At 47.0% G+C, this 25,402-nt stretch overlaps 1 protein-coding gene across 1 annotated transcript in view; it reads right to left on the bottom strand.

Annotated features, from left to right (window-relative positions):
- Positions 1 to 25,402, bottom strand: part of ATXN2L (ataxin 2 like) — a 235,148-nt gene that overhangs the window by 114,429 nt on the left and 95,317 nt on the right. Inside the window, exons 4-7 of the mRNA XM_029607113.1 lie at positions 20,820 to 20,891; positions 12,198 to 12,348; positions 11,269 to 11,393; positions 10,988 to 11,079 (exon numbers count right to left, since the gene is read on the bottom strand). Of these exons, the coding sequence (XP_029462973.1) occupies positions 10,988 to 11,079; positions 11,269 to 11,393; positions 12,198 to 12,348; positions 20,820 to 20,891 (440 nt within the window). The remainder of the gene's footprint in view (positions 1 to 10,987; positions 11,080 to 11,268; positions 11,394 to 12,197; positions 12,349 to 20,819; positions 20,892 to 25,402) is intronic.

Raw genomic sequence — 25,402 nt, 5'->3', positions numbered from 1 at the left:
GAACTCCCCCAACGACGAGTGATCAGCCAGAAGGCTGCGTTGGACAAGTCCCACTCGCCGGGATCTAGATGCTGGCGGCTGAGAAAGTTTGCCTGCACTTTGTCTACCCCGGCTATGTGCGAGGCCGCCAACCAGACCATATGTCACTCTGCCCACGTCATGAGCCTTTCAGCCTCCCAGGCCACTAAGACTCCTGGTTCCTCCTTGGCGGTCGATGTAGGCTACCGTCGTCGCGTTGTCTGACAAGACTTGCACCGCACACTGAGCTACCAGAGGGAGAAACACACGTAACGCCAGGCGTACCCGCCCTGGTTTCCAATCCATTGATTGACCACGTCGCCTGATAACTTGTCCAACAACCCTGAGCGGATTGTGACTGGCAAACTACTCCCCAACCAGCGAGGCTGGCATCTGTCGTGACTATTACCCACTGCGGCTCCTCCAGGTCCATCCCCTGTAACAAGTGGGCCGGAATCAACCACCAGTCGAGATTGTTCCTGGCTGGTTCCATCAATGGCAAAGGCAGGCGAAACTCCTCCGATTTCGGATCCCACTGAGAAAGCAATGCGCGTTGTAATGGTCTCATATGCGCCCACACCCAGGAAACCACCTCCAGAGTAGATGCCATGGAACCAAGTACCTGCAAATAATCCCATACTATGGGCAGAGGTAGAGACTTGAGCCGATAGATCTGCGCCACTAACTTGAGCCTCCTCTCCCGAGCGAGAAAGACCTTGTCTACCGAGGTATGGAAGCGTGCTCCCAAGAAGTTGAGAACCTGAGATGGTACCAACTGGCTCTTGGCAAAGTTGACCACCCAACCAAGGGACTGGAGCTGGAGTAGAACCTTGCTCACTGCTTCCCGACAGAGGCTCTCTGATTTGGCCCGGATGAGCCAATCATCCAGGTATGGATGAACCAAGATCCCCTGCCGCCGGAGGGCCGCTGCTACGACTACCATTACCTTGGTGAAGACCCGAGGCGCTGTCGCTAAGCCGAACAGAAGAGCTTGGAACTGATAATGCTCCCCCAGGACCATGAACCAGAGAAACCACTGATGGCGCTCGCGTATCCCGATGTGAAGATACACCTATGTCAGGTCCAAAGAGGCCAAATATTCTCCCGAGTGGACGGCCGCAATGATCGACCGTAGAGTCTCCATGTGAAATTGGGGGACCCGAAGTGCTCGGTTGACTGCCTTGAAATCCAATATTGGCTGGAAGGACCCCTCCTCCTTTGGGACTACGAAATAGACGGAGTACCTGCCGGCCCTGCGCTCCTCTGAAGGGACCGGAACAATAGCCCCCAGGGATTTCAAGCGACTCAAGGTTTGCCCGACTACTTCTTGCTTGGCCAGAGAGCCGGCAGGAGAAATCAGAAAAAGATCCCTTAATGGGCAGGCAAAATCAAACTCGTAACCGTGGGCGATATTGAGGACCCCCTGGTCCGACGTGATCCTGACCCACTCCTCGAGAAACAGGGAGAGACTACCTCCCACCACCGGAACCGGGGAGAGGGTCGGAACACCTTCATTAGGACTGCTTACCTCTGGTGGCCCCTTGAGAGCCTCCCTCCCGAAATGGCCTCCGACCATGAAAGGAAGTAGGCCAAGACTGAGCCCTCTGAGTCTGTTGTCGGGCAGGAAAGACGGGCGGCCACGACTGCCGAAATCTGCGCTGCCCTCGGAAACGGTAACGCGCTGACCCAAAGGGCCTGGAAGACTTAGGCTTGTCTTCTGGCAATTTATACACCTTATTCTCCCCAAGAGACTTAATAAGGGCTTCAAGTTCCTCCCCAAACAACAATTTTCCCTTAAAAGGAAGATTGCCCAACTGAGTTTTGGAAGAAACGTCCGCGGACCAGTTCCGGAGCCAGAGAAGCAGTCTAGCCGAAACTGCAGTGGCCATGGTGCGTGAAGATGCCCGAACAGATCATATAATGCATCCACTGTGTAAGCTACCGCGGACTCCATCCTATTCGCCTGATCTGCTTCCTCTGGCGGCAACACCTGTGATGTGAGCATTTGCTGGACCCACCCGAGGGTCGCTCGCTGCATGAGGCTACTGCAGACCGCCGCTCTAACACAGAGCACTGACACCTTAAAAATGCACTTGGGGAGGACTTCTAGCCGCCTATCCTGTTAAGTCCTTAAGAGCCGTCGCTCCCGTAACTGGAATGGTGGTCCGCTTGGTGACCGCAGTAACCGACGCGTCCACCTTGGGAATCCTGAGGGTATCCAAGGCTTCCTCAGGTAAAGGGTAGAGTTTGTCCATCGCCCGTCCCACCCGCAGGGTCGCTTCCGGAGATTCCCACTCCCGAGTTACCAACTGCTTAAGCATTGGGTGGAAAGGAAAAGTTTGGGGCAGGGCACGCAGTCCCGAGAGTACTGGTTTCCCCTTAACTGGCTCTGAACTGGGGACCGGTGCCTCCACTTCCAGTTCCTCCAGGACATGGGGATCAAGGGATCCAACTCCTCCCGGTGAAACAGCAGAGAAACCCGGGGGTCATCCCCCTCTACTGGAGCAGACTCATCAACACCCCCATCTAGGTTTTGGAGGAGAGGATCCAGAAAAGATCCCAAAGAAGAAGGATCTGGAGCCCCCCCAGGGGCCAAAAGGGCATCCAGAGACGTGTCCCACTGCGCAATCTTCGTGGGAGGGGGCTGCTAATCCTGCTGATGAGTTCCGCCTCCAAAAAAAGCCCTATGCATAAGTAAAATAAATTTTGAAGAAAAAACTGACTGGCCCTTTAAGGGATCCAATAGGTGAGGGGGAGGAGGAAGAGAAGGGAGGACCGGGCTCCCCGAGAGGGCGGGCCCCGGATCGCGTGGTCAAAACGGACTCAGACTGGGAGGAGAAATCGGAGAATCCTCTCCCCCAGTCGGCAGGCAGGGCTCCGATAAAATGGCCGCTGTTCCCACACGCGCCAGAGATAGACCCAGACGCGATATCGCCGTTCCACGCCTCGGGGCAAAATGGGCCCAAAATCACTGCAGCGGGCGCAAACCCCGTCCTGCGAGAGGCGCAACCCCGCCTCCCTGCATGCTGAGCACGATAGCCCATGTGGCATCCCGGGGGGGGGGGGGGGGTGTTTCAAACAGCACGGTAGGAAAGAAAAAAGAAGAATTTAAAATACCCTGCCGACTCGCGGCCTTCCGGAGCTCTGGGAACGCTGCAGCACCCGAGGAAACTCGTCTTGGGGCGCCGAGGAGAGGGACCGGCCCACCGGTTAATCCCCCTCCAGAGATAGACTGCCCTCCGGGAACAAGGCGCTTAGAGCTGCCAGCCCCTGCCTTACTTCTACCTGCTGAGTGAAGAGCCTGAGAAAATAAAACCGCACCGAGTTTTTTTGTTTTTTTTTATACAACCAACTTGCTGTAGCCAAAGGTGTTAACTAAATCATCCAGAGCCTTAGAACTCTGTACAAAAAAAAAAATGTAACTAAATTTAAAGAAATTGAAAAATCAGGACTGCAGGTTCTATCAACCCTTCTGCTGAGAGTCAGAGAAAATACTGAGGGATTGCAGGTGGCACACCAGGTTAAGAGGGGTGCCTTTTCAGTTTTTTTCTCTGACTCCCTCTGCTGGAAGGGAGACACAACCCAGCGGTCTGGACTGATCCTGGTACGTACAGAGAAATACATGTAATGGTAAAGTGTTTCAGCTAAATTGAGTCCACATGGACCGAATCAATCTATTTTATGGGGATCAGTATAATGTGTGTTGATGGCTACTGCCACAGGACTATTGCCACAGTACAAGTATACTGTGTCTAGAGCAGTACAGCTGGCACTCTTTAGCTGTTAGGTGAGAGAGAAAGCAAGTCTTCCTTGCCCATCGATAGCTCTTCACCACCATGAACGCCACAGTGCTTCTTTGCAACACAGGTAACTGGGACCTTGTAGCCCCAGGCTATGCTGCTCGGAATAGCATGGACACCAGAAACAATATACATAGGCCCTCTGAAGTGTGAACATGCCTTGGCATCTTATCAACCATGCCCTATCTATGGGTCAAATAGCACAGACAGATAGGGCTCCTCAGTCTTGGCTTCGTAATCTACAGAATTTGAGGCAGCTTTTGTACCAGTCAGCACAAGGTGTATGAATAAGAATGGGACCAGGACCACAAAAAACCTCTCACTTTAAACCAATTGTCACGGGATAGATCACCGGCTACTTCTTCGGCTCATCACAAGACGCTGATTCCAGCAGCCTTAATCTTTTCTGTCTTTAGCATTTATTTGGAATGGTCCAGTAGCACGGATCAAGTAGAAGTCGCCAGCCCTCCATTCTTCAGGCTTTATTTGGTCACATCCCTGTACCTAGAACATCTGGCTAGTCTGCGGACTGCAGACTCTCTCAGCAACATATCTGTCTATTTCTACATCCTTCTGTCTGCTTCTACATTCTTCTAGCTAGAACTCCATTTGTGCTTCCCTGGTTAATATTTCCCTAGCCTGCAGGTGTGGTCCTCTGCTAGGAGGTGGAGCTCAGTCCCTTAGCTTATTCTCACTGACTCCCTTTTTAGTCTCCTTGACTTTTCTTCTGTTCAAATTTATTAGTTTACTCGTGTCCCTGGGAAGGTAGTATTAAGCTTAGTCACCAGTGTCTCCTAAAATATACATGCTGTCACACCATTCATGTTCAACAGCAATTCACTAAGCACAGTTACTACATATCAAGTCCTATGGTGACAGACTAAGGATACTGCCACAATCTCTAGCCACAACTCTGCACACTGGTGGTCCATCTGTGATTGTTTACCAGAGACAAAGATAGATGTGGCACAGTTGAAACTGTAGAGGCCATAACAGGCTATGCATTCTATTGGACAGGGATACCTAAAGGTGAATGGAGGCTATATGGAGTGGGCTTAGACATTTGCACATCTCTGAAGGCAGCTGTGGGGCCACTGTGAAGAATTTGCATTCTGCAATTTTGCCAGAAAGCTAAGGAAAACTAAGCCACACATTGAATGTAATGATCACATACTCATTTTTGTGACAGACTGATCGGCTTGTCATTACAAATTTTCTTTTGAGCATTCACAGTGCTCTGGGAGGCACCATCCTTACTCTAAAGTAGTAAAGCTGGCAGCTGAGGAGCCATTTTATGCTGGTAGAGTGAACATATTTTCAAGCTCTCTAATAACTCAGCTATTGCTCACACAGCTATCCTTCTCCCTACTATAATTTTGCGCATCAATAGTATTGAGTCTTGAGGAATGTACTACTTGCGCAGAAAAAAAAAATCCAAAAAATGAGTTCAAGAACATGCCATACTGGGTCAGACCAAGGGTCCATCAAGCCCACCATCCTGTTTCCAACAGTGGCCAATCCAGGCCATAAGAACCTGGCAAGTACCCAAAAAGTAAGTCTATTCCATGTTACTGTTGCTAGTAATAGCAGTGGTTATTTTCTAAGTCAACTTAATTAATAGCAGGTAATGGACTTCTCCTCCAAGAACTTATCCAATCCTTTTTTAAACACAGCTACACTAACTGCACTAACCACATCCTCTGGCAACAAATTCCAGAGTTTGATTGTGCGTTGAGTGAAAAATAATTTTCTCCAATTAGTTTTAAATGTGCCACATGCTACCTTCATGGAGTGCCCCCTAGTGCTTCTATTATCCGAAAGAGTAAATAACCGTTCTAGACCTCTCGTGATTTTAAACACCTCTATCATATCCCCCCTCAGCCGTCTCTTCTCCAAGCTGAAAGCAGAGTTGCTTACCTGTATAAGGTGTTCTCCCAGGACAGCAGGATGTTAGTCCTCACTTGTGGGTGACATCATCAGATGGAGCCCTGTCACGTAACACTTTTGTCAAAGTTTCTAGAACTTTGACTGGCACAGTGAGCATGCCCAGCATGCCACTTACCCTGTAGCCACCAGGGGTCCCCCTTCAGTCTCGTTTGTAGCAAAAAGTACGAGCAAAAAATAAAATAAGAAAATTCACAGCGGGTCGAGGTAGGACGAGTTGGGTTTCTACACTGGGAATAAATTCCTTAGAACAGTCTGGCCAAAGACAGAATTCCTGTCGTCCAGCCTTGTCTAGACAGTTGTGAGCTGCGAAGGTGTGGCGAGCTCCATGACGCAGCCCTGCAGATGTCGGAAATTGGTACTGAACAATAGTGCGCTACTAACATTGCCATTGCTCTGACGGAGTGTGCCTTCACTCGTCCCTGTAGTGGACGAGTGAACCTTGCTGGTAGTGGACCTTGCTGGTAGTAGAATGTAATGCAGTCTGCTAACCAGTTTGATAGTGTTTGCTTGCCCACCGCATCCCCATGTTTGCTTTTATCAAAAGATACAAAGAGTTGGGTGGACTTCCTGTGGGCTGTAGTGCAGTCTAAGTAAAATGCAAGAACATGCTTATAGTTCAAGGTGTGCAGAGCTCGCTCACCCAGGTGAGCGTGAGGCCTTGGAAAGAAAGTGGGCAAGACTATGGACTGATTTAAATGGAAATCAGTGACCACCTTAGGAAGGAATTTAGGGTGAGTGCAAAGAACCACCCAGTCATGGAGGAACCTTGTGTAGGGTGAGTAGGTCATAAGGGTCTGTAACTCACTTACCCTGCGAGCAGACATGATGGCTATTAGGAAAAGTCTTTCCATTAAGGTACCTGAGGTCTCAGGAATGCAAGGACTCAAAAGGAGTGTGCATGAGCCGTGCAAGGACAACATTGAGGTCCCATTCCACGACTGGTGGCTGTAGAGGAGGCTTTAGTTGTAATAAAGCCTCTCATGAAGCGACTCACCAGGGTTTGAGCCGTTATCGGGACATCCCCTATTCCTTGATGGTAAGCAGAAATGGCACTAAGGTACACTCAGATAGATGACGTCTGGAGGCCAGATTCCAAGAGGTGCCCAGATCTGTGCCGCCTCCTGGCAGAGCAGGTAAGAGCTCGTGCCCCCCTGTTTGTTCAGGTACCACATTGCAACTTGGTTGTCTGTTTGAATCAAGACAACTTTGTTGGAGAGGCAGTCCTGGAATGCATAAAGGGCATACCACATCGCCCGAAGCTCCAGAAAGTTGATTTGATGGGTCGCTTCGGCTGTTGTCCAAGTTCCTTGAGTTTGAAGGCCTTGGACATGGGCTCCCCAACCTATGTTAAGGAGCCGGTTAAAGAAGACCCATTTGTAAATTGGCTTTGAGTCCACCAGACAAGGGACAGACAAAGCTGGCTGGTTATATGTACCAGGGACGACAGCGGTTGAGTAGTCTGCCGCCAATGAGATTTTAGAGTCCATTGGGTCACTCTCATGGCAAGACATGCCATGGGGTGACATGGACTGTTGATGCCATATGGCCGAGCAACTTGAGTAATTGGCCAGCGGAGGCTCTTTTCCGACGTCGGATAAAGCTGGCAAGGTTGGACAGCGTAATCGCACGGTCGTTGGGTAAGAATGCTCTGGACAGTGTCGTCTAGGTCTGCTCCTATAAAGGAGAGAAGATGAAACGGTGTCAACTGGGATTTGGAGTAATTGATTAGAAATCCCAATGAGTTCTCCAGGTATGGAAAAACGTATATGCTTCTGCTGTGTAACTGTGCAGCCACGACTGCCAGGCACTACGTAAAGACTCGAGGTGCCGAGGCTAGGCCGAATGGCTATACTTGGTATTGGTAGTGATTGTGACTCACAATGAACTGCAGATATTTGCAATGAGGAGGGAAGATCGCAATATGGGTGTATGCGTCTTGAAGGCCCAGAGAGCAGAGCCAATCTCTTTGTTGAAGTAGAGGAAGCATGGTGCCCAGGGATACCATTCTGAACCATTCCTTGCAAAGAAATGTGTTCAAGGCACGGAGATCCAGAATAGGCCAGAGGCCGCCGGTCTTTTTTGGAATTAGGACCCTTTTGGAATCTGGAGTAGAACCCTTTTCCTTGCTGATTCGGTGGAATCGGTTCCACGGCTCTGGCTGACAGAAGGGTTGAGAGCTCTAACTTGAGTTTGAGTGGTCGTCCCAGCTCCAGGATGGATTGGGTGGGAAGTCCGGGGGTATCTTTGAAAAATTTAGACAGTAAACGTGGACTACGATGGACAATACCCACTGGTCCATGGTAATTGGATGCCAATTTGTTGCAAAGTGGCAAAGGTGGCCCCCCACTGGAATATGGATGCTGCTCTCTGGAAGAGAGTCAAAATCCAGCCGCAGGGCCAGTTTGTGGAGCTGGCTGTGGTCTAGATGTTCTGTATTGGCACGCGCATGTCCCCTCTGAGGTGCCAGAGCCGGTCGTGCATGGGATGCAGGAGGGTAATATCTGTGTAGCTTGTAAAATTGTTTTCTGGGTTCCCTACATGTGACCCTGCAGGTTAGGGAGGGAACATCTGGGGAGACAGTTGACAACTGGTGCAGGGTCTCATGTTGGTCCTTTAATTGGGCCACTGCATTCTGGATCTTATCCCCGAAGAGGTTGTCTCCTGTACAGGGTAAATCAGCCAGTTTGTCTTGGGCGTAGGTCTGAGGCCTTAAGCCAGGTCCAGCATCTAGCACTGATGCCCGCTGCTGAGACTCTGGATGCTGTTTCAAAGGACTCATAAGCAGCTCTGATTTCATGCTTGCCTGCTTCCATTCCTTTCTGCAGGATGGAGGACAAAATCTCCTGTTGTTGCTGAGACAACATCTCCACAAACTCCTGGACTTGTTTCCAGAGATTTCAGGTATACTGGGTCATGTATAATTGATATGCTGCGATTCGCAATATCAAAATGGACCCCTGGAAAACTCTTCCTCCCAACGTATCCAATGCCTTCTGTTTCTTACCAAGAGGAGCTGAGGAATGTGGAAGAGATTGTTTAGATTTTTTCTGAGCTGATTCCACAACTACTGAGTGGTGGGGAAGCTGACTTTTTTGGAAACCTGGGGCTTGTTGAACCAGGTAGGTAGCAGCTGTCTTTCTATTGACTGAAGGTACCATACCTGGATGTTACCACAGGCAGTGCATGAAGTCTAAAAGAACTTATTTATTTATTTCATGCACAGGTACTGCCATTATTCTTTTGGAGCATCTACAAATTGTAAGACCTCCAACATCTTATGGCGAGTGTTTTCCTCCGTAACTAGTGAAAATCTCTTTGACAAAACTGGCAAAGGAGACGTCTTCTGGAGAAGATCTTCGCCTTTCTTCCAGTGGTGAAGGCTCTGAGAGTAAGTCCTCGGAAGTCCGTTAAGAATCATCTGAGGATGCATCGCCCCATAGATTATAGGGACTTTCCCCTTCTCTCGGTGGAACTTCTGAAGGAGTAAGTATGCCAAAGCCGAGAGGGCGGGAAGGCATCGATGGATGTGGCAGTGGCATCGATGGAATCGCTACTGGCATAGAGGGCACCGGGGCAGAGGATGCGCGCTTGGGTACTGGTAGCCCTGATGGCCCTGGCATGGGCTCCGACATCGACGATTTCCGTGGAGGGACGTGGCTGGGAATCAATCCTTCCTCCTCAGAGGAACCTGGCATTGGGATCTGTGGAGACCTCGATGGATGACTATGCCAGCGTATCCAGTGACAGAGGAGTCAGTAAGGCACCGATGAGCTTATCGAGGTACTCAAAGAGCATTACAAATATCGAGGGAGCCGGTTCCGGGGCCAGTATGGGGGCCAGCACCGGCTGGAAGCCTCGTAAGGTTTTCTGCACTGCCTCTTGGACCATGCGATCCAATTCCTCCCAGGAAGCCGGCATGGGTGGCACGGCAATCGGGGAAGGAGGCAGGCTAGGTGTCAATGGAGCTTCCACGGAGGTCCATGGAGGCTCAGTGACCAGCACTAGTATTGGTGGGGAATGCCTAGGGGTCCCGGGTCCAGAGGAGATGGGGGCTCCTCCCTGGGCCCTCTTCGCAGGTGGCTCGATGGAAGTCGCTGCTGCAGTATTGGTGCCGGCACTGGTCGGGGACGCCCGTCGGTGCCAGTGTTGATGTTTCCTTGGTGCTCGATCCGGTCTTTCCCCGGCACAGAAGATGACAACGCAAATGTCCTCGATGGAGTCTGTGACAGACGGTCACCCTGTCCACAATGCTCCTGGCGAATCGTCTCAGAGGTCGATGGACCCTCTGTGGTCGGTGGCGCTTGAACTGGCGTCGATGGAGCAGTGCATTTTGAAGTGAACAACTGCTCCATTTTATCCAGGCGAGCGCGCCGGCCTTTGGGGGTCATTTGTGTGCAACTAGGGCATTGACTGACGTAGTGCAAGGGCCCTAAGCATAAAACACAAACTTCATGTGGGTCCAGTTATGGACATGGTCCTCGGACACTTGGGGCATTTTCTAAATCTGGTCTCCATGTCGAAAATTTGGCGTGCGCGCGGTCGGTGACCATTGGGCACCAAAGTGGTAAGCTGCAGGGAACAGACCGCAAGTACCGGAAAAAACGCTTACCGAGCGTCGGAGGGGAGCGCAATGGGGGACCCCGGTGAGAGATTTTTTTAAGAAGATAAACTTCAAATATTTCCGTGAGGAAAGTTGTGAGAAATCTCTCACAGAGCTCCTAAACCACGAGGCAACTGCTGCACAGAAAAAGAGACTGAAGGGGGACCCCTGGTGGCTGCAGGGATAGTGGCATGCTGGGCATGCTCAGTGAGCCAGTCATAGTTCTAGAAACTTTGACAAAAGTGTTCCAGGACAGGGCTCCATCTGATGTCACCCACATGCAAGGACTACCATCCTCTTGCCCTGGGAGAAAAGTCCCAACCTCTTTAGTCTTTCCTCATAGAGGAGCTATTCCATCCCCTTTATCATCTTACAATCATGAGGGGGAATGGTTATGAAATTACTAAAAAAGGCTGCAAAAAAAGTGAATGGGGAGAAAGGCAAGGCTTTATAAAGATTGTATAAGAAATTATTCAAGTTTGGCAATCATTTAGCCATTTGATGAGCACTGATGGTTAAATTGTTATATGGTTGCCTTTAGTCACTGAATTTCTGCAGTCTATTTGAGGTTTTCTAGAGTTCAAATAGATGTTTCATTCTTCAAAAATACAATCGCACTCACGTGTAGGAAGACAGGCTGCTGTCATATGTAGTCTTCACGCCATAATTCTCTTCATTAAACTTAAACATTTCATTTGGGTCCCAGCCATTGGACTGATAAAACAAAGATTTGAGAGTCAGACCAAAATGTCACATTTCTCCTTGTATACTCATATCAAATTTCTAACAATCCCCTTAAAATTGTGTTGGATACCCCAAATAAAATGCAACACCTCTTAACAGTATAGAACCCTGAAGTCCACTATCACCATAATTCCTATCCATTCTACCAGTTGCTCTCACCACATCAGATTCCAGATCATAATCATCGCTGTTGCCATCACCTCCCTCCCAACGCTGCAAGACCTTCTCTTTATGCTCTCCGTTCACCTTAGCATTCATGGCAATGGCAGAATCTGTAAATTTATCTGAAAATATAGACCAGTGGTTAATTTAATCGGAAAAGTGAGCATGTAATTTAGCTGAACCTCTCACAGTGAAAGATTTGCCATCTCAAGCACAAAGCACAAGCTGAGCAGGCTGGAACCCAAGGAGCATCAGTTAGCATATGTGGGGAACACTTATATTAAATTCCCTCAAGAGTAAAGGCATACACACATGACACACAAGATAGATGTGTTCAAATTAGATCATCTCATAACTGAGGGATCCTCATCAAGACCTGGCTTTTCAAACAGGCATACTCTTGATTGCCTTTCAACTCTCCCCCCCCCCCCCCCCCCCCTCTGGTAATCTCCCAAGATATCAGTCATCCTGGCACTTTCCCCCCCCCACAAGATAATGTCCCTGGCAATACCTTCTCCTAGTTAATCTCCCTACTTCACCATGTCAAAGCATTGCCTTCAACTTATTGTTGATCTGTATTTATTCTCTTCATGCTGTTTCTATTTAGTTATTAAGTATTAATCTGTAGTTCCTGTTAATTCATGAATTTGTGTGTTATGCCTGCTACCATTTGTTAATTTCACGTGTTTTATGTAAAGCCCATTGCTGCGTTATGTTTTATTGTAAACCGAGGTGATGTTCCATATGTGCCTCGGTATATAAAAACCATTAAATAAATAAATAATAAATAAATGCACATGACAGTACCTATCACCTGATAGCAAGAGGCAAAAACTGACTCAAGATCCGAATGAAAAGCTAGGTACGATCAGAAAAAATAGCAAGAGATAAAAACGGACTCAAGAGATGAATGAAAATATCCATACCTTTTGTTGCATAGTTGAAATCCACATTTCGGAAATGCACCAGCATCACATCAGTGGGTCTGAAGACCATGGTGTCAATTATGTCTTCCCGCTTAGGTCCAGTCATCTGCTCAGTCATCTTCCTGTGGACAGCATCCACAGCAAGCTCAAACTTGAAAATACCAAGGATAAAAGCAACTTTGTCAGACTTATGAGATTAGAGAGATAAAAACATAAATAAGTAGTGATTTGGCACATTTTTAGTTAGATAAATGTATGTTAGAACTTTCAACAATTTTCTTTTGTATTGTATTCTTTGTAAACTGCTATGATTGTTGTCAGAATGATGGTACAGAAATAAAGTAAGTTAAATAAACTATAGACACCCAAAAAAAAGATGTAAAAAAATAAACAAAAAGCAGGGTCTGTCAGCTAATGACCTACTAGGCAGTCTTGAAATCTATAGCTGGACAGAGCGCAGGGTATGACAAGTACTCAGAGTACAAAATACTGTAGTTGCCGTGTTAGTAAATTTTAATGCACAAATATAAAGGTTAACAAAAAAATAAAATTAAAAATTAATGCGATATATTTTTACTAACTTACTTAATACATTTCCTAACTAGCTTTCAAGAGCTTTTACTCACCTCAGGTCAGAACAGAATGAGCAAATACTTTAAGATAATTCCTCGAATTTAATCTCTAATTTTCTTTTCTAGAAGCTACAGAACAATTCAGATCTGTTTGTGCCACTCATCTTTTCATCTTGCAGACTACTGGGAGCCCAAATTCTCCCATTCCTACTTTAGGATTACAGGCAATCCAAAATCTCAGTCTCAGGTGAACCAGTCACACCTTAGAATGAGCTTTTTGGTTTTCCTTAAAATAGAAATTGATAATTAGTTCTCCACCCTTGCTTGCATCTCAGACCAATGTTTTTCTCCCTGCACATAATCTATTGTGCTCCTAACATGAACAGACTATGCTTCTCCTGCTCTCCTCCAACTGAAGACCTTTGAGAAATCTCACAACACTAAGATCACACTAATAGGCACAATATAACTCCTGAAAACAGAACTAAAAAAAATTACTTTCAATGTGAGTTGGTCCAAACTAGGGTGGAGAACTACTAGAACCAAGAATTGTCATCACAGAAAATAAATTTGATTTCTATGTTTTCCACACTAAGCTGGACCTCAGACATACCAAGCAGTTCCTTACTCCTACAGAGGAAGCAACCTGCAAGTTGTTGCCCCGGAAGCAAGCTCTACTAGGAATAAAATCCAAAGACCAGGGAGCCAACAAATCCTGCTATACCAATCCAGCATGTGCCACAATCTGCTGGAGACAGAGAATACTGGCAAGTGCTCAGCCTGCACCACTCAAAGGTGGTGATGTTACTGATAAGTTTGTGGTACTTTATGTACATCTGCTGGCAAGGTGGTATAAATCCACAAGTCTGGACTGGTCTAGCAGAAATGACATTTTTTTCTCCAATTTGAAGGGGACTTATATATGAAGCTCCACGCCCTCTATTGCCCACTAGCTTACAAACAGCTGAACATATCTAGCAAACCTGTCTGGATAGCATTTAAGAATTTGGCCAGGTTGTAAGATTTGATTAATATTTCAGCAGTCTTGTATGTAATCTATTTCTTTACACGTACTATTACAACTTGCTTTGTTTTTGTTTTTTTAATAATGCTGCAACAGTAGATCTTTTGCATTCCACAAATACCAGTTCCCCATGATATGAGCAAGTCAGTTTGTGCAACTTTGTTATTGACTGTACAATACGAGAAACTACCTTTCATGGTGCTGCTAATGGGAACAAAACTATTCTTTAATGCATCGGTGCTTGTCTGCTAAAATGCCAATTCCCAGCAAACCAAGCCCTATTGGCTGATCACTGCCTATTATTCACAAGTATTTAGTCCTGTATAAGTAAAAAGCAAAATTGCTTATCTTGTAATAGATGTTATCCCAGGACAGCAGGATGTAGTCCTCACAAATGGGTGACATCGGTAATGAAGCCCTATACGGAAAAACTTCTGTCAAAGTTTCTATGAAAATTTTGACTGGCACCCAGAGTGCCTATTGAGCATGCCCAGCATGCATGATATTCCCTGCCACAGGGGTCTCCCTTCAGTCTGTTTTGTAGCAATTAGCGTTAGCCAAAAAATAAAATAATAAAAACGTATCGGACCCAACTCCGCGGGGTGGCGGGTGGGTTTCGTGAGGACTACATCCTGCTGTCCTGGGATAACACCTATTACAAGGTAAGCAATTTTGCTTCATCCCAGGACAAGCAGGATGCTAGTCCTCACATATGGGTGATTAGCAAGCTAGAGGCTGAGTCATTTTGTAGTGAAACAACTGTGAAGTATTGTTGTTGGAAATGAATCAGCCGAAAATCACAGCAGGTTGGATGTAGTAGGAGTTGGGACTGAGTTGGAAACAAGTTCTTTAAGACAGATTGTCCATAGGCTGAATCTTGTCTTCCTTCTTTGTCTAAACAGTAGTGAGCTGCAAAGGTGTGACGAAAACTCCATGTTGCTGCTTTACAAATGTCCAGAATAGGTACAGAGCGAAGGTGTGCTACCGAGGTTGACATTGCTCTGACTGAGTGTGCTTTTACTCGCCCTTGAAGAGTAAGGCCTGCTTTCTCATAACAAAACTGTATGCAATCTGCTAGCCAGTTTGACAAAGTATGTTTACCCACTGCCCTACCTGGTTTGTTTGGATCATAAGATACAAATAGTTGACTGGATTTTCTTTGGACTGTAGTGCAGTTTAAGTAGAAAGATAGTGCACGTTTACAGTCCAAAGTATGTAAGGCTCTTTCTCCTTGGTGAGAATGAGGCCTTGGAAAGAATGTTGGTAAAACTATGGATTGGTTCAAGTGGAATTCCGTTGACTACCTTAGGAAGGAATTTGGGATGAGTACGGAGGACCACCCTGTCATGTAGGAACTTTGTGAAAGGTTCGTATGTGACAAGTGCTTGAAGTTCACTGATTCGTATAGCTGATGTAACGGCTATGAGGAAGACAGTTTTCCATGTAAGAAATTTAAGGTCACAGGTATCTATGGGTTCGAATGGGGAACGCATGAGTCTGGTTAATACGACGTTTAGGTCCCATTGTATGCTTGGGGGATGAAATGGAGGTTTACGGTGAGTTAAACCTTTCATGAATCTACTGACGAGAGGCTGTGTAGAGATAGGTGCGTCTCCCAGCTTGTTATGGTAAGCTGAGATTGCACTTAAATGTACTCTTACAGATGAAGTCTGAAGACCAGAGTCTGAAAGATGGTATAGGTAATCTAGCAGTGAGTTAGTGGGGCAAGTGAAAGGTCTATAGATTTCTGAGTGTACCACAAAGTAAACCGTTTCCATTTGTAGGAATAATTCTTTCTAGTGGAAGGTTTACGTGACGCTATAAGCACCTGAGAAATAGTGGTTGGAAGGTTGAGTGGTTGTAAGATCAAGCTTTCAACATCCATGCTGTCAGGGATAGGGATTGAAGGTTGGGATGGCACAACCGACCCTGATCCTGAGTTATGAGATTGGGAGCTACTCCCAGGCGAATGGGATTCCTGACTGAGAATCCTCTGCCCTGCTAGCAGTGTGGGAAACCATAATTGTCGAGGCCAGTATGGGGCTATGAGTATCATGGTCCCTTTGTCCTGTTGCAGCTTCACTAGAGTTTTGGTTATGAGCGGTATCGGTGGATACGCGTATAAACAAGCCTGAGTTCCAATGGCGAGCAAAGGCATCCTTTGGCAGGCTGTTCTCCTGCCGTAGCAGGGAGCAATAATTGTTCACTTTGTAGTTCAGATGGGACGTAAAAAGATCTATGGTCAGTTGACCCCACTGTTGGAAGATCTTGGTTGCTATCGCTGGATCCAAGGACCACTCGTGTGGTTGGAACTGACGACTGAGGCGATCGGCTACTATGTTGTGGATGCCTGCTAGGTAAGTGGCCCATAGAAGAATTGAATGTGCTAGGGCCCAGTCCCAAATCTGTGCTGCTTCTTGGCAAAGGAGGTAGGAACCTGTTTCCCCTTGCTTGTTGATGTACCACATGGCTACTGTGTTGTCCGTTTGGATCAGAACAGTCTTGTGTAAAAGGCAGTCCTTGAACGCATGCAGCGCATAACGTATAGCTCGAAGCTCTAGGAAATTTATCTGAAAAGAGGCTTCGGTTTTTGTCCACGTCCCCTGGGTCTTCAGATGACCAATGTGCGCTCCCCAACCTAAAGTGGACGCATCTGTAGTTAATGTTACTTGTGGAACTGGTTGCTGGAAAGGTAGACCTTTGAGCAGATTGTTCATTGATGTCCACCAGAGGAGGGAAGAACACAGTTCCTGAGTTATTTGAATGTGAGAGTGCAACGGTTGAATGGCTTGAATCCATTGTGTTTTGAGTGTCCATTGCATTAGTCGCATGGTCAATCTGGCCATGGGAGTGACGTGAACTGTGGAGGCCATGTGACCGAGTAGGGTGAGGCACTGATGAGCTGTGACTTGGGATTGATTTCTGAGAGATTGTGCCAGGAGAATGAGTTATGGGCACGGTCTTTTGGAAGAAATGCTTTTGCTATTATGGTATTTAAATCTGCACCGATGAATTGTAGAAGGTGAGATGGTGTGAAATGGGATTTCTGGTAATTGATGAGAAACCCCAAGGAGTGAAGCAAGTTGACTGTGAGCTTGAGGGAATTGAGAGCTCCTTCTTTCGTCTGACTCGTGATGAGCCAATTGTCTAGATAAGAGAATACATGTACATGTACCTTTTCTTTGTGAAGGTGTGCCACTGCCACCGCCAGACACTTTGTGAATACTCGAGGTGCTGAGGCTAGGCCGAATGGGAGCACTCGGTATTGAAAATGTTGTCCTTCGACCAGAAATCGCAAGTACTGGCGATGAGGAGGGAAGATGGGAATGTGAGCGTAGGCGTCTTGAAGATCCAGAGAGCAGAGCCAATCCCCTTTTTGAAGAAGAGGTAGCATGGTGCCTAATGATACCATCCTGAATTTTTCTCTTTTTAGAAATTTGTTGAGATTTCTGAGGTCTAGGATAGGACGTAGGCCCCCTGTTTTCTTTGGAATGAGGAAATAGCAGGAGTAGAATCCTCTGCCCTGCTGAGGCCAGGGGACTGGTTCTATGGCCCTGGCTCTCAGAAGGGTGGATAATTCTGCTTTTAGAAGTTTGGAATGGTGGTTCACTGTCCAAGAGGAGATTGTTGGAGTTTCTTTTGGTACAGTGAGAAAATCCAATCGGTATCCTTGAGCTATAATGGAAAGTACCCATTGGTCTGGTTATGGAGGGTCCAGGTGTGATGAAAAAAGGCTATGCGACCTCTTACTGGCAGATGTGGGAGCGGATTGACGGATGGGCTGCTGCTCTCTGAGTGTATTTCAAAACCCCGATGTTGATGCAGTCTGAGGAGGGGGTTGAGTCCTGGCAGGCCTTTGCCTAGACTGAGGATGCTGAGCTGGGCGAGATGGTCTTGCACGGCTTGGTGGGGGATAGTAGCGTCGTTGATGGTAGTAAGGATGCCTTGTATCCCGTCTAGGAGTTCTCCTGGAAGGAGGTTGTGACTCTTGAGGAATTAATGAGAGTTGTTTAAGAGTCTCAGTGTGTTCTTTTAAGGTGGCGACTGCTTCCTTAACCTTGTCTCCAAACAGGTTATCTCCCAGACAAGGAAGGTCGGCCAATCTTTCCTGGACCTCTGGTCTTAAGTCTGATGCCTTAAGCCAAGCCCATCTACAAGCTGCAATACCTGAGGCAGACAGACAAGACGCAGTTTCAAAGCTGTCATATGTCGCCCTGACCTCATGCTTGCCTGCTTCTAGGCCTTTATGCACTAGTTGCAAGAACACTTCCTGGAACTGTTCAGGAAGAGTGTGGGTAATGTCTTGGACCTGTTCCATAGGTTGCGTTGGTACTGGCTCATGAAGAGCTGGTAAGCAGCAATTCTTGAAACCAGCATAGCTCCTTGAAAGATTTTCCGACCTAAGTTATCAAGGAACCGATTATCTTTCCCTGGTGGTGTGGAAGAATGTGTCTTGACTCTTTTTGCCTTTTTCTGAGCTGACTCAACCACCACTGACTGGTGAGGTAGTTGAGTCTTTTGGAATCCAGGTATCGGTTGGACCAGGTATGTAGCATCTGATTGTTTATTAACTGATACTACTGAACCAGGATGTTCCCATAATCTGTACATGAGTTCTTGAAGCACCTCATGTACCGGTACAGCCAGAATTTCCTTAGGTGAATCTACAAATTGTAGCACCTCAAGTGTTTTCTGTCTGGAATCTATTTCAGAGAGAAGTTGAAATGGGATGGTCTCCGACATGTCTTTCACAAAATTGGAGAAAGAGAGATCTTCTGGAGGTGACTTTCGCCTATCTTCTGAAGGTGAAGGTTCAGAAAGCATCTCCTCGTCTGAAGAGTCATCTGTATCTGAATCAGTTCCAGTATCTCTTGGATGACCTGATGGTCTGAAAGGCATCGATGGCAAAGAGTGAAGTATGGAAGGAAACCTCGGAGACTGTGGGTATAGAGGTTTAGGAATACCTGAAGGTCCAGGAATTGGCTCTGGAATGGTGCCTTTATCGGTGTCTTGAGGCTTCTTGGATACGGCATCGATTAAAGTGTCCAACTTCTCCATCAGAGGTTGAAAAATAGAAACCTCTGGAATCGGCATCGATGGTTTCATGGGAAGAATCGATGTTGGCGTCGGAATCTGCACCAATGGCATCGGTGTCGGAACGGACGGTAACATCGGTATCGAGGGCAAAATATCCATCGGTACCGGAATCGGCGTCGATGGCATCGCTGGTGTCGATGGCTGTGATCTTGGCGGTATCGCATCGAGGAGTGCGTCTCGTACCGCTTGACGAATGTATACATCAAGTTCCGCCCGCATGGTTGATGAGATCAGAGCAGCCATGGGGGAGGCGGTAATGGCGATGCCGGTACCTCCTCAGAGCCCTGAGGAGGTACGGTTTCCCTGCACCGATGCCGGTGGGGATCGCCCTGGTATTGAAGGCCCCTGAGCCTGCACATCCAACCGAAGTTTCTTAGCCAACAATGCTGCTTCCATCGATGGTACTGCGGGCATTGGATCGGTGGTCGATGCGTGCGGCCTTCGATGGCGATGCCGATGTTTCTCTGTCTTTGGACTTTTCGCTGCCCGACATCGATGCTTTTGATGATGGCGAGGGGGAGGGAATAAAGGCATCTCCCGACTCACCTGGGACTCGTTTCTTCAGCACTACCTTGCGAATCGATCCAGCTGGAGACGATTGCGTGGAGGATGATGCTGAGGGTAACAGCTGAATTTGGAAAAGCTGCTCCATCTTCTCCATCCGGAGTCGACGTCCCTTCGATGTCATGCCGGCACACTGGGAGCAGGACTTGACGTCGTGGTTCTGACCGAGGCAGAGCACACACTCTTGGTGTGGGTCCGTTATGGACATGTTTCTAGTGCACTTAGGGCACTTTTTGAATCCCGAAGCCATTTTAGGTCGGACAGTCGTCGATGACCGTGGAACGGGAAAAAATATCGGTACGGAACCAGCAAAATAAAGAAAAAACTTTACCGCGATGGTATATAAAGGGAGACCCTTGCGGCTAAAAGTTTTTCCCAACTTTTTGAAAAGTTTTAGAGTGTGGAGAAATTTACCACAGGACTCCAAATTAACCGCGAGGCTAACGGCTCCGCAGAAAAAAGAAGACTGAAGGGAGACCTCTGTGGCAGGGAATATCATGGCATGCTGGGCATGCTCAGTATGCACTCTGGGTGCCAGTCAAAAGTTTCACAGAAACTTTGACAGAAGGTTTTCCGTATAGGGCTCCATTACCGATGTCACCCATATGTGAGCACTAGCATCCTGCTTGTCCTGGGATAAAGGCTAATATTAATCTGCTATAAACCGCAACAGCTTGGTTCTGGCAAGTCTAGCAATAATGTGTTTCAACTGTTTGTCCCAACCCACTGGGGTTCCCAGTATCTTACCCAACAAGCACAGCATCAAGAAGTTTCACTGCAAAATTCAATCCCAAAAGTTCCAGAGTTAGAAAGCATTCCTCTCAAGCATAGCATCTTGCATCAAAAGCAATTTCACTCGCAGAACTCTTTCAATGAAAAAGAAACACTGATCCTGTTACGGACACAAAGTGTGTGAAAAACAGATACATAACAAGAACTGAGGTGCGAGAAAACTAACTGCTGTTGGGGAGAAGGCTGGAAACACGTCTTTGTGCCAAAGACTAACACACACTGCTAAAGTGGGAGCAGAATAGCTAACTCTCAAGTTCAGCACAAATGAGCTCGAATGTCGAGCTTATTTGTGCTGTCGTTTGGTCAACTCCGATTCTTGAGAGCCACAAACAGGCCAGGTTTTTAGGATATCCACAAAGAATATGCATGAGATAGGTAGATTTATCTCCATTGTATGCATATCTCATCAATATTCATTGTAGAAATCCTGAAATCCTGGCTAGTTTGGGGCTCTCGAGCACAGAGTTGGCCACCCCTAGTGTACAGTTTTGTTGGGTCTCATGCTGTAGTAAAACAGGAATCAGGGAAGTCCAGATTGATGTGTAGTTCTGTATTGTTCACCATCAGTCTTACCTTAGAACTTAAAGTTTTGAAGATCCCTTCATAGACTGTACCATTTTTAACCTTTACATCACATGTAGAACCCTGAAAGAGCAAATCAGACATTGAAATTGATTATAATGTTAAAAGAAAATGTGCAATTTAGTGCTGAGAATAAAAATTGTGAACTCCTTAGGATGATCTATAGTTTAGCAAAATTTATACTCAAAACATGATTGAAATTTACGTTTTTATTCTTTTCCAACAGTGGAGTACAAACAACCATCATGTAAAAATACACTGGGTACACAAAACCACTGTAATCACAGCAAGTAAACACACTGTCAAATAAACTAAGCTGACCCCCCCCCCTCCCCTTGCCCTCCCCCACCCCCCAGGTAATAGGGTACCAATCCAATGCCAAAACACCCAAAAGAGTCTGACGTGGAACATATCACAAGGAAAAATCAGACGAGATATTGACCTCCAGGGGCGAGAATACCCCAACTGGTAAGTACACTCTGCATCGCCTCAGGTAATCCTTTAAGAGTGACTTCACTCAGCAAAGCCCAACCCCCTGCTCAGATGTCACAGCAGACCAGGATGTGCGCCAGGATAATCAAAGACGTTTCAAATAGTTCAAAAACGGTTTCCAGATCTTGAGATGGGTAGCTAGTCGATTGTGTTTAGTTGCCGTTAAGGAAGCCAGTCTCTGATATCGATGTAATAAAGCAACAATGTCAGTAATTCGTGGGACCAAAGCAGTCCTCCAGTTCTTGGCAATCAGAGTACGGGTTGCAATAAACATTTGCATACAGAATCGCTGATGGTGCTTATTAACATTGTCTGGAAAGATTTGTAAAAGCGCTGATTCAGCAGCAAAAGGTATCGGTACATCCAACACCTTAGTTAACCATGCAAACACTGCCTCCCACACAGGAAGCAAAACAGTACACTCCCACCATATATGCATAAAGGTACCTCGTTTCCCACAAGCTCGCCAACAGGAGTCTGACACAGAAGGGTAAAAATGGTGAATCCTATCAGGAGTGTAATACCACCGATAAATAATCTTGTAGCAGTTTTCCTGCATGAGGGCCGAGATAGAGCATTTCCGGGCATTAAGATAAATCTCCTCCCAGGCTTGCTTCCCAAGTGACCTACCCAAGTCAGTCTCCCATTTAGAAATAAATTTGCCTGGCACTGCCTGTGAAGAGAAAAATAATTGATAAACTTTAGAGATCAGTCCCTTTAACCAATCACTGTGAAGGCAGTACGTTTCCAAAAGGGAACGTCCCGGGCACAAGGACCTAGCTTTTTGCAGCCCCTGAACATAGTGGATTACTTGAGCATAGGTAAGGTAGTCACGATGGTCAAGCTGATGTAACTCAAAGAACTGTTCCCTCTTGGGGACGGAGCCCTGGTATAATAGATGCCCGACAGAAGTTATCCCCAGCTCCCGCCAATGGCGAAGCCTCCTGGATTGATACCCACTAGGGAAACAAATATTATTCATCAATGACGATTGATAAAAGAATTTATAATCTCCTAGGAGACGGCGCCTATTATGGGCCCACACCTTAAGAGTGACCGCCAAGGGACCAGGTATCTCTATCACCTGTCGCCAGGTGTATCGAGGCTGCCAGGGCATAGCGGACAACTCCATTGGACCCACAATTGATTGCTCTACCGCCACCCATTGCTTCGGCACGACCTTTCGATGTACCTCAATAACTGCCCTTAATTGCGATGCAGAGTAGTAGCTCAGAAGGTTAGGCACCCCCAAACCGCCTTGCGACTTTGGCAGAGTACTGACCTGGCCACCCTCGGCGGCCGTCGTCACCAAATAAAATCAAAAATCTTTTTCTGCCAGTTTCTTAATATCGGAGACGGGATGTAGACTGGTAAGGAGGAAAAAAGGTACAGCAGCTTAGGCAGAATGGACATCTTGATAATTGCCACCCGTCCAAGCCACGAGAAACCTCTCTTGTTCCAGCGGCTCAGATCTAAAGTAATATTACGAAGAAGTGGAAGGTAATTTAATGAGTATAAGTCTGCTAATTTGGGGGAAAGTTGGACTCCCAGGTACTTAACATGAGACTTAGCCCACTTAAAAGGGAACTGATCTTTAAGGGTTGACACCTCTCCGGGGTCTAGGCTAACATTAAGGAGTTCCGACTTCTCAACGTTCACCTTGAGGCCCGCCACTCCGCTAAAGGCAGTAAGTTCATGCATCACGCCCTGAAGGGATCGTTCTGGGTCTGTTAACATTAACAACACATCATCTGCAAACAGAGAGAGAGCGTATTGATGGTCCCCCAGCTTCACCCCCTGGACTGCAGAAGAAGCTCTGATCTTAGTAGTGAGGGGTTCCATATAGAGAGCGAATAATAAGGGAGAAAGTGGACACCCCTGCCGGGTGCCCCTGCCTATGGGAAACGCCGGCCCGTAGCCATTATTGACCTTAACCCTGGCCTGGGACTGATCGTAGAGCTTTCTAATCCAGTTGATGAAGTAGGGCCCAAAAGCCTGTTTTTGCAGTAAGTGAAATAGAAACGGCCAGTGCACTAAGTCAAACGCTTTTTCAGCATCCAGAGACAATAACACTGCCGGTATGCGTTTCTTGCGCACCCACCAGATAAGATCTATGACCTTGCGGATATTATCCGCCGCCATGCGTTGGGGGACAAATCCAACCTGATCGGAGTGCACTAGCCCCGGTAGAAATTTATTGAGCCTCTGGGCTAATAAACGGGCCAGAATCTTTAAGTCGACATTAATAAGTGAAATAGGTCTGTAAGAGCTACACAACAGAGAGTCCCGTCCCGGCTTAACTAAGACTGTAACCCCCGCAGTGTTGGCATGATGATCAATGGACCCTCCTTCTCTAAGACTATTATAATAATCAGTCAGAGGCTCAACCACAATGGATGAGCATTTTTTATAATAGGCTCCGGAGAACCCATCAAGGCCGGGCGATTTACCCAACTTAAGCGACTTGATTGCCAAAGCTACCTCCCCAGTTGTAATGGGAGCATCCAAAGCCTGTTGCTGCTCGTGAGTTAACGATGGGAGGGCCACACTGCCCAGGTAATCTACAATATCAGAATCTGCAATATTGGCCTGGACACTGTACAGAGAGCTATAGAAGTCCGAGAAAGTCTTTCTAATGTCCGCGGCAGATGTGTGGATACGGCCGGTATTGTCTTTTATTTTGGAGATATTATTTTGGGTAATCTTGGATCGCAGTTGCCTAGCCAGCAAGCGCCCGGCCTTGTCCCCCCCCTTCATAATATATCTGTTTAGTCAGTTCAAGGGCGTGGAGAACCTGGTGGTTCTCAAGGGAAGCAAGGGTAGATTTTAAAGCTAACAATTTCTGATAGCAGCGGGGCGATTGCGTTCTCATATGTTCCCTAGTCACCACGGATATTTGTGCGTGCAAGTCAGCCCTGTCTTGTTCCCTTTTGCGCTTACAAGTCACTGCTCTGGAGATCAACATGCCCCTAGCCACGGCTTTGGAACACTCCCATAGGGTAGCCGGCATAATCGATGGATGCTTGTTAAAGTGAAAATACTCCTGAAGTCGGGAGCTCAGCTCCTGTATAAAACTGTCATCCTGCAGTAATGACTCGTTCAGTTTCCAAAACCTGTCACCCGTGTCCCCGCCGCCCATGGATATTTCCATTCTGATCGGGGCATGATCGGACCACGTACAGGTTTCAATGTCTGCTGCACGCACATTATTACTCATCACCCCATCTACAAGGAAGAAATCTATACGCGAGTAGCTAGTGTGGGGTGCAGAGTAATAAGTGTATACCCGAGCCCTCGGGTTCCGATCCCGCCAGACATCCATTAAATTCCAGTCTTCCATAAATCCCCGTAAGGAATTTCTATTCGCTTGTGAAATGGTGGAGGATTCCCTGGAGTTGTCTACCTCCCGGCACAAGGTTACATTAAAATCCCCACCGATAATAATAAAGCCAGCGGCATGGTCCAGCAATAAAGTCTGAATCCCCTTCCAGAAACAGTTTTGGTCCCCATTAGGGGCATATATTGATAACAAAGTATAGGTCTGGGTCCCCACACGGATCTTTAATAGCACATACCTCCCCATTGGATCAGCAACATGGGATATATATTCAAACACCAACTGAGCAGAGATTAGGATTCCCGTCCCGGCATACTTAGCCTGCGGGCCACTCGCAGCAAGATAAACATGTGGGTATTCCCTAGAGATCAAAAGATTGCCATACCTCCTTTTCAGGTGAGTTTCTTGTATGAACGCGATATCCGTTCTAAAAGACTGTAGCTCCTTTCTAAGTAAATAACGCTTTCTAAAGGTGTTTAAGCCCTTAACATTCAGAGACACCACATTCACCATAAGAGCTAAGAATAGGAAGGGATGTCTCTTCTGAGACTCTCACCAGCTTTTCCCATGAAAAAACGCCATTGGAGGTTGAAAAGGTTATGCAAAAATGTGCTAGGCAGACTGATTGTGTGAGAAAGCATGAATATCCACAGTCAAAGTTCCCCAACCCCTGGCACCCAGTCCCCTTACCCTCAGAGAACGGATTCGCTATCTCCTCGCGAATCATAGTGGGGGATGCACAGAG

Source organism: Rhinatrema bivittatum, chromosome 6 (assembly GCF_901001135.1).
Source record: "Rhinatrema bivittatum chromosome 6, aRhiBiv1.1, whole genome shotgun sequence".
Taxonomy (NCBI): Eukaryota; Metazoa; Chordata; class Amphibia; order Gymnophiona; family Rhinatrematidae; genus Rhinatrema; species Rhinatrema bivittatum.
This window is presented reverse-complemented; position numbering and strand designations above follow the sequence as displayed.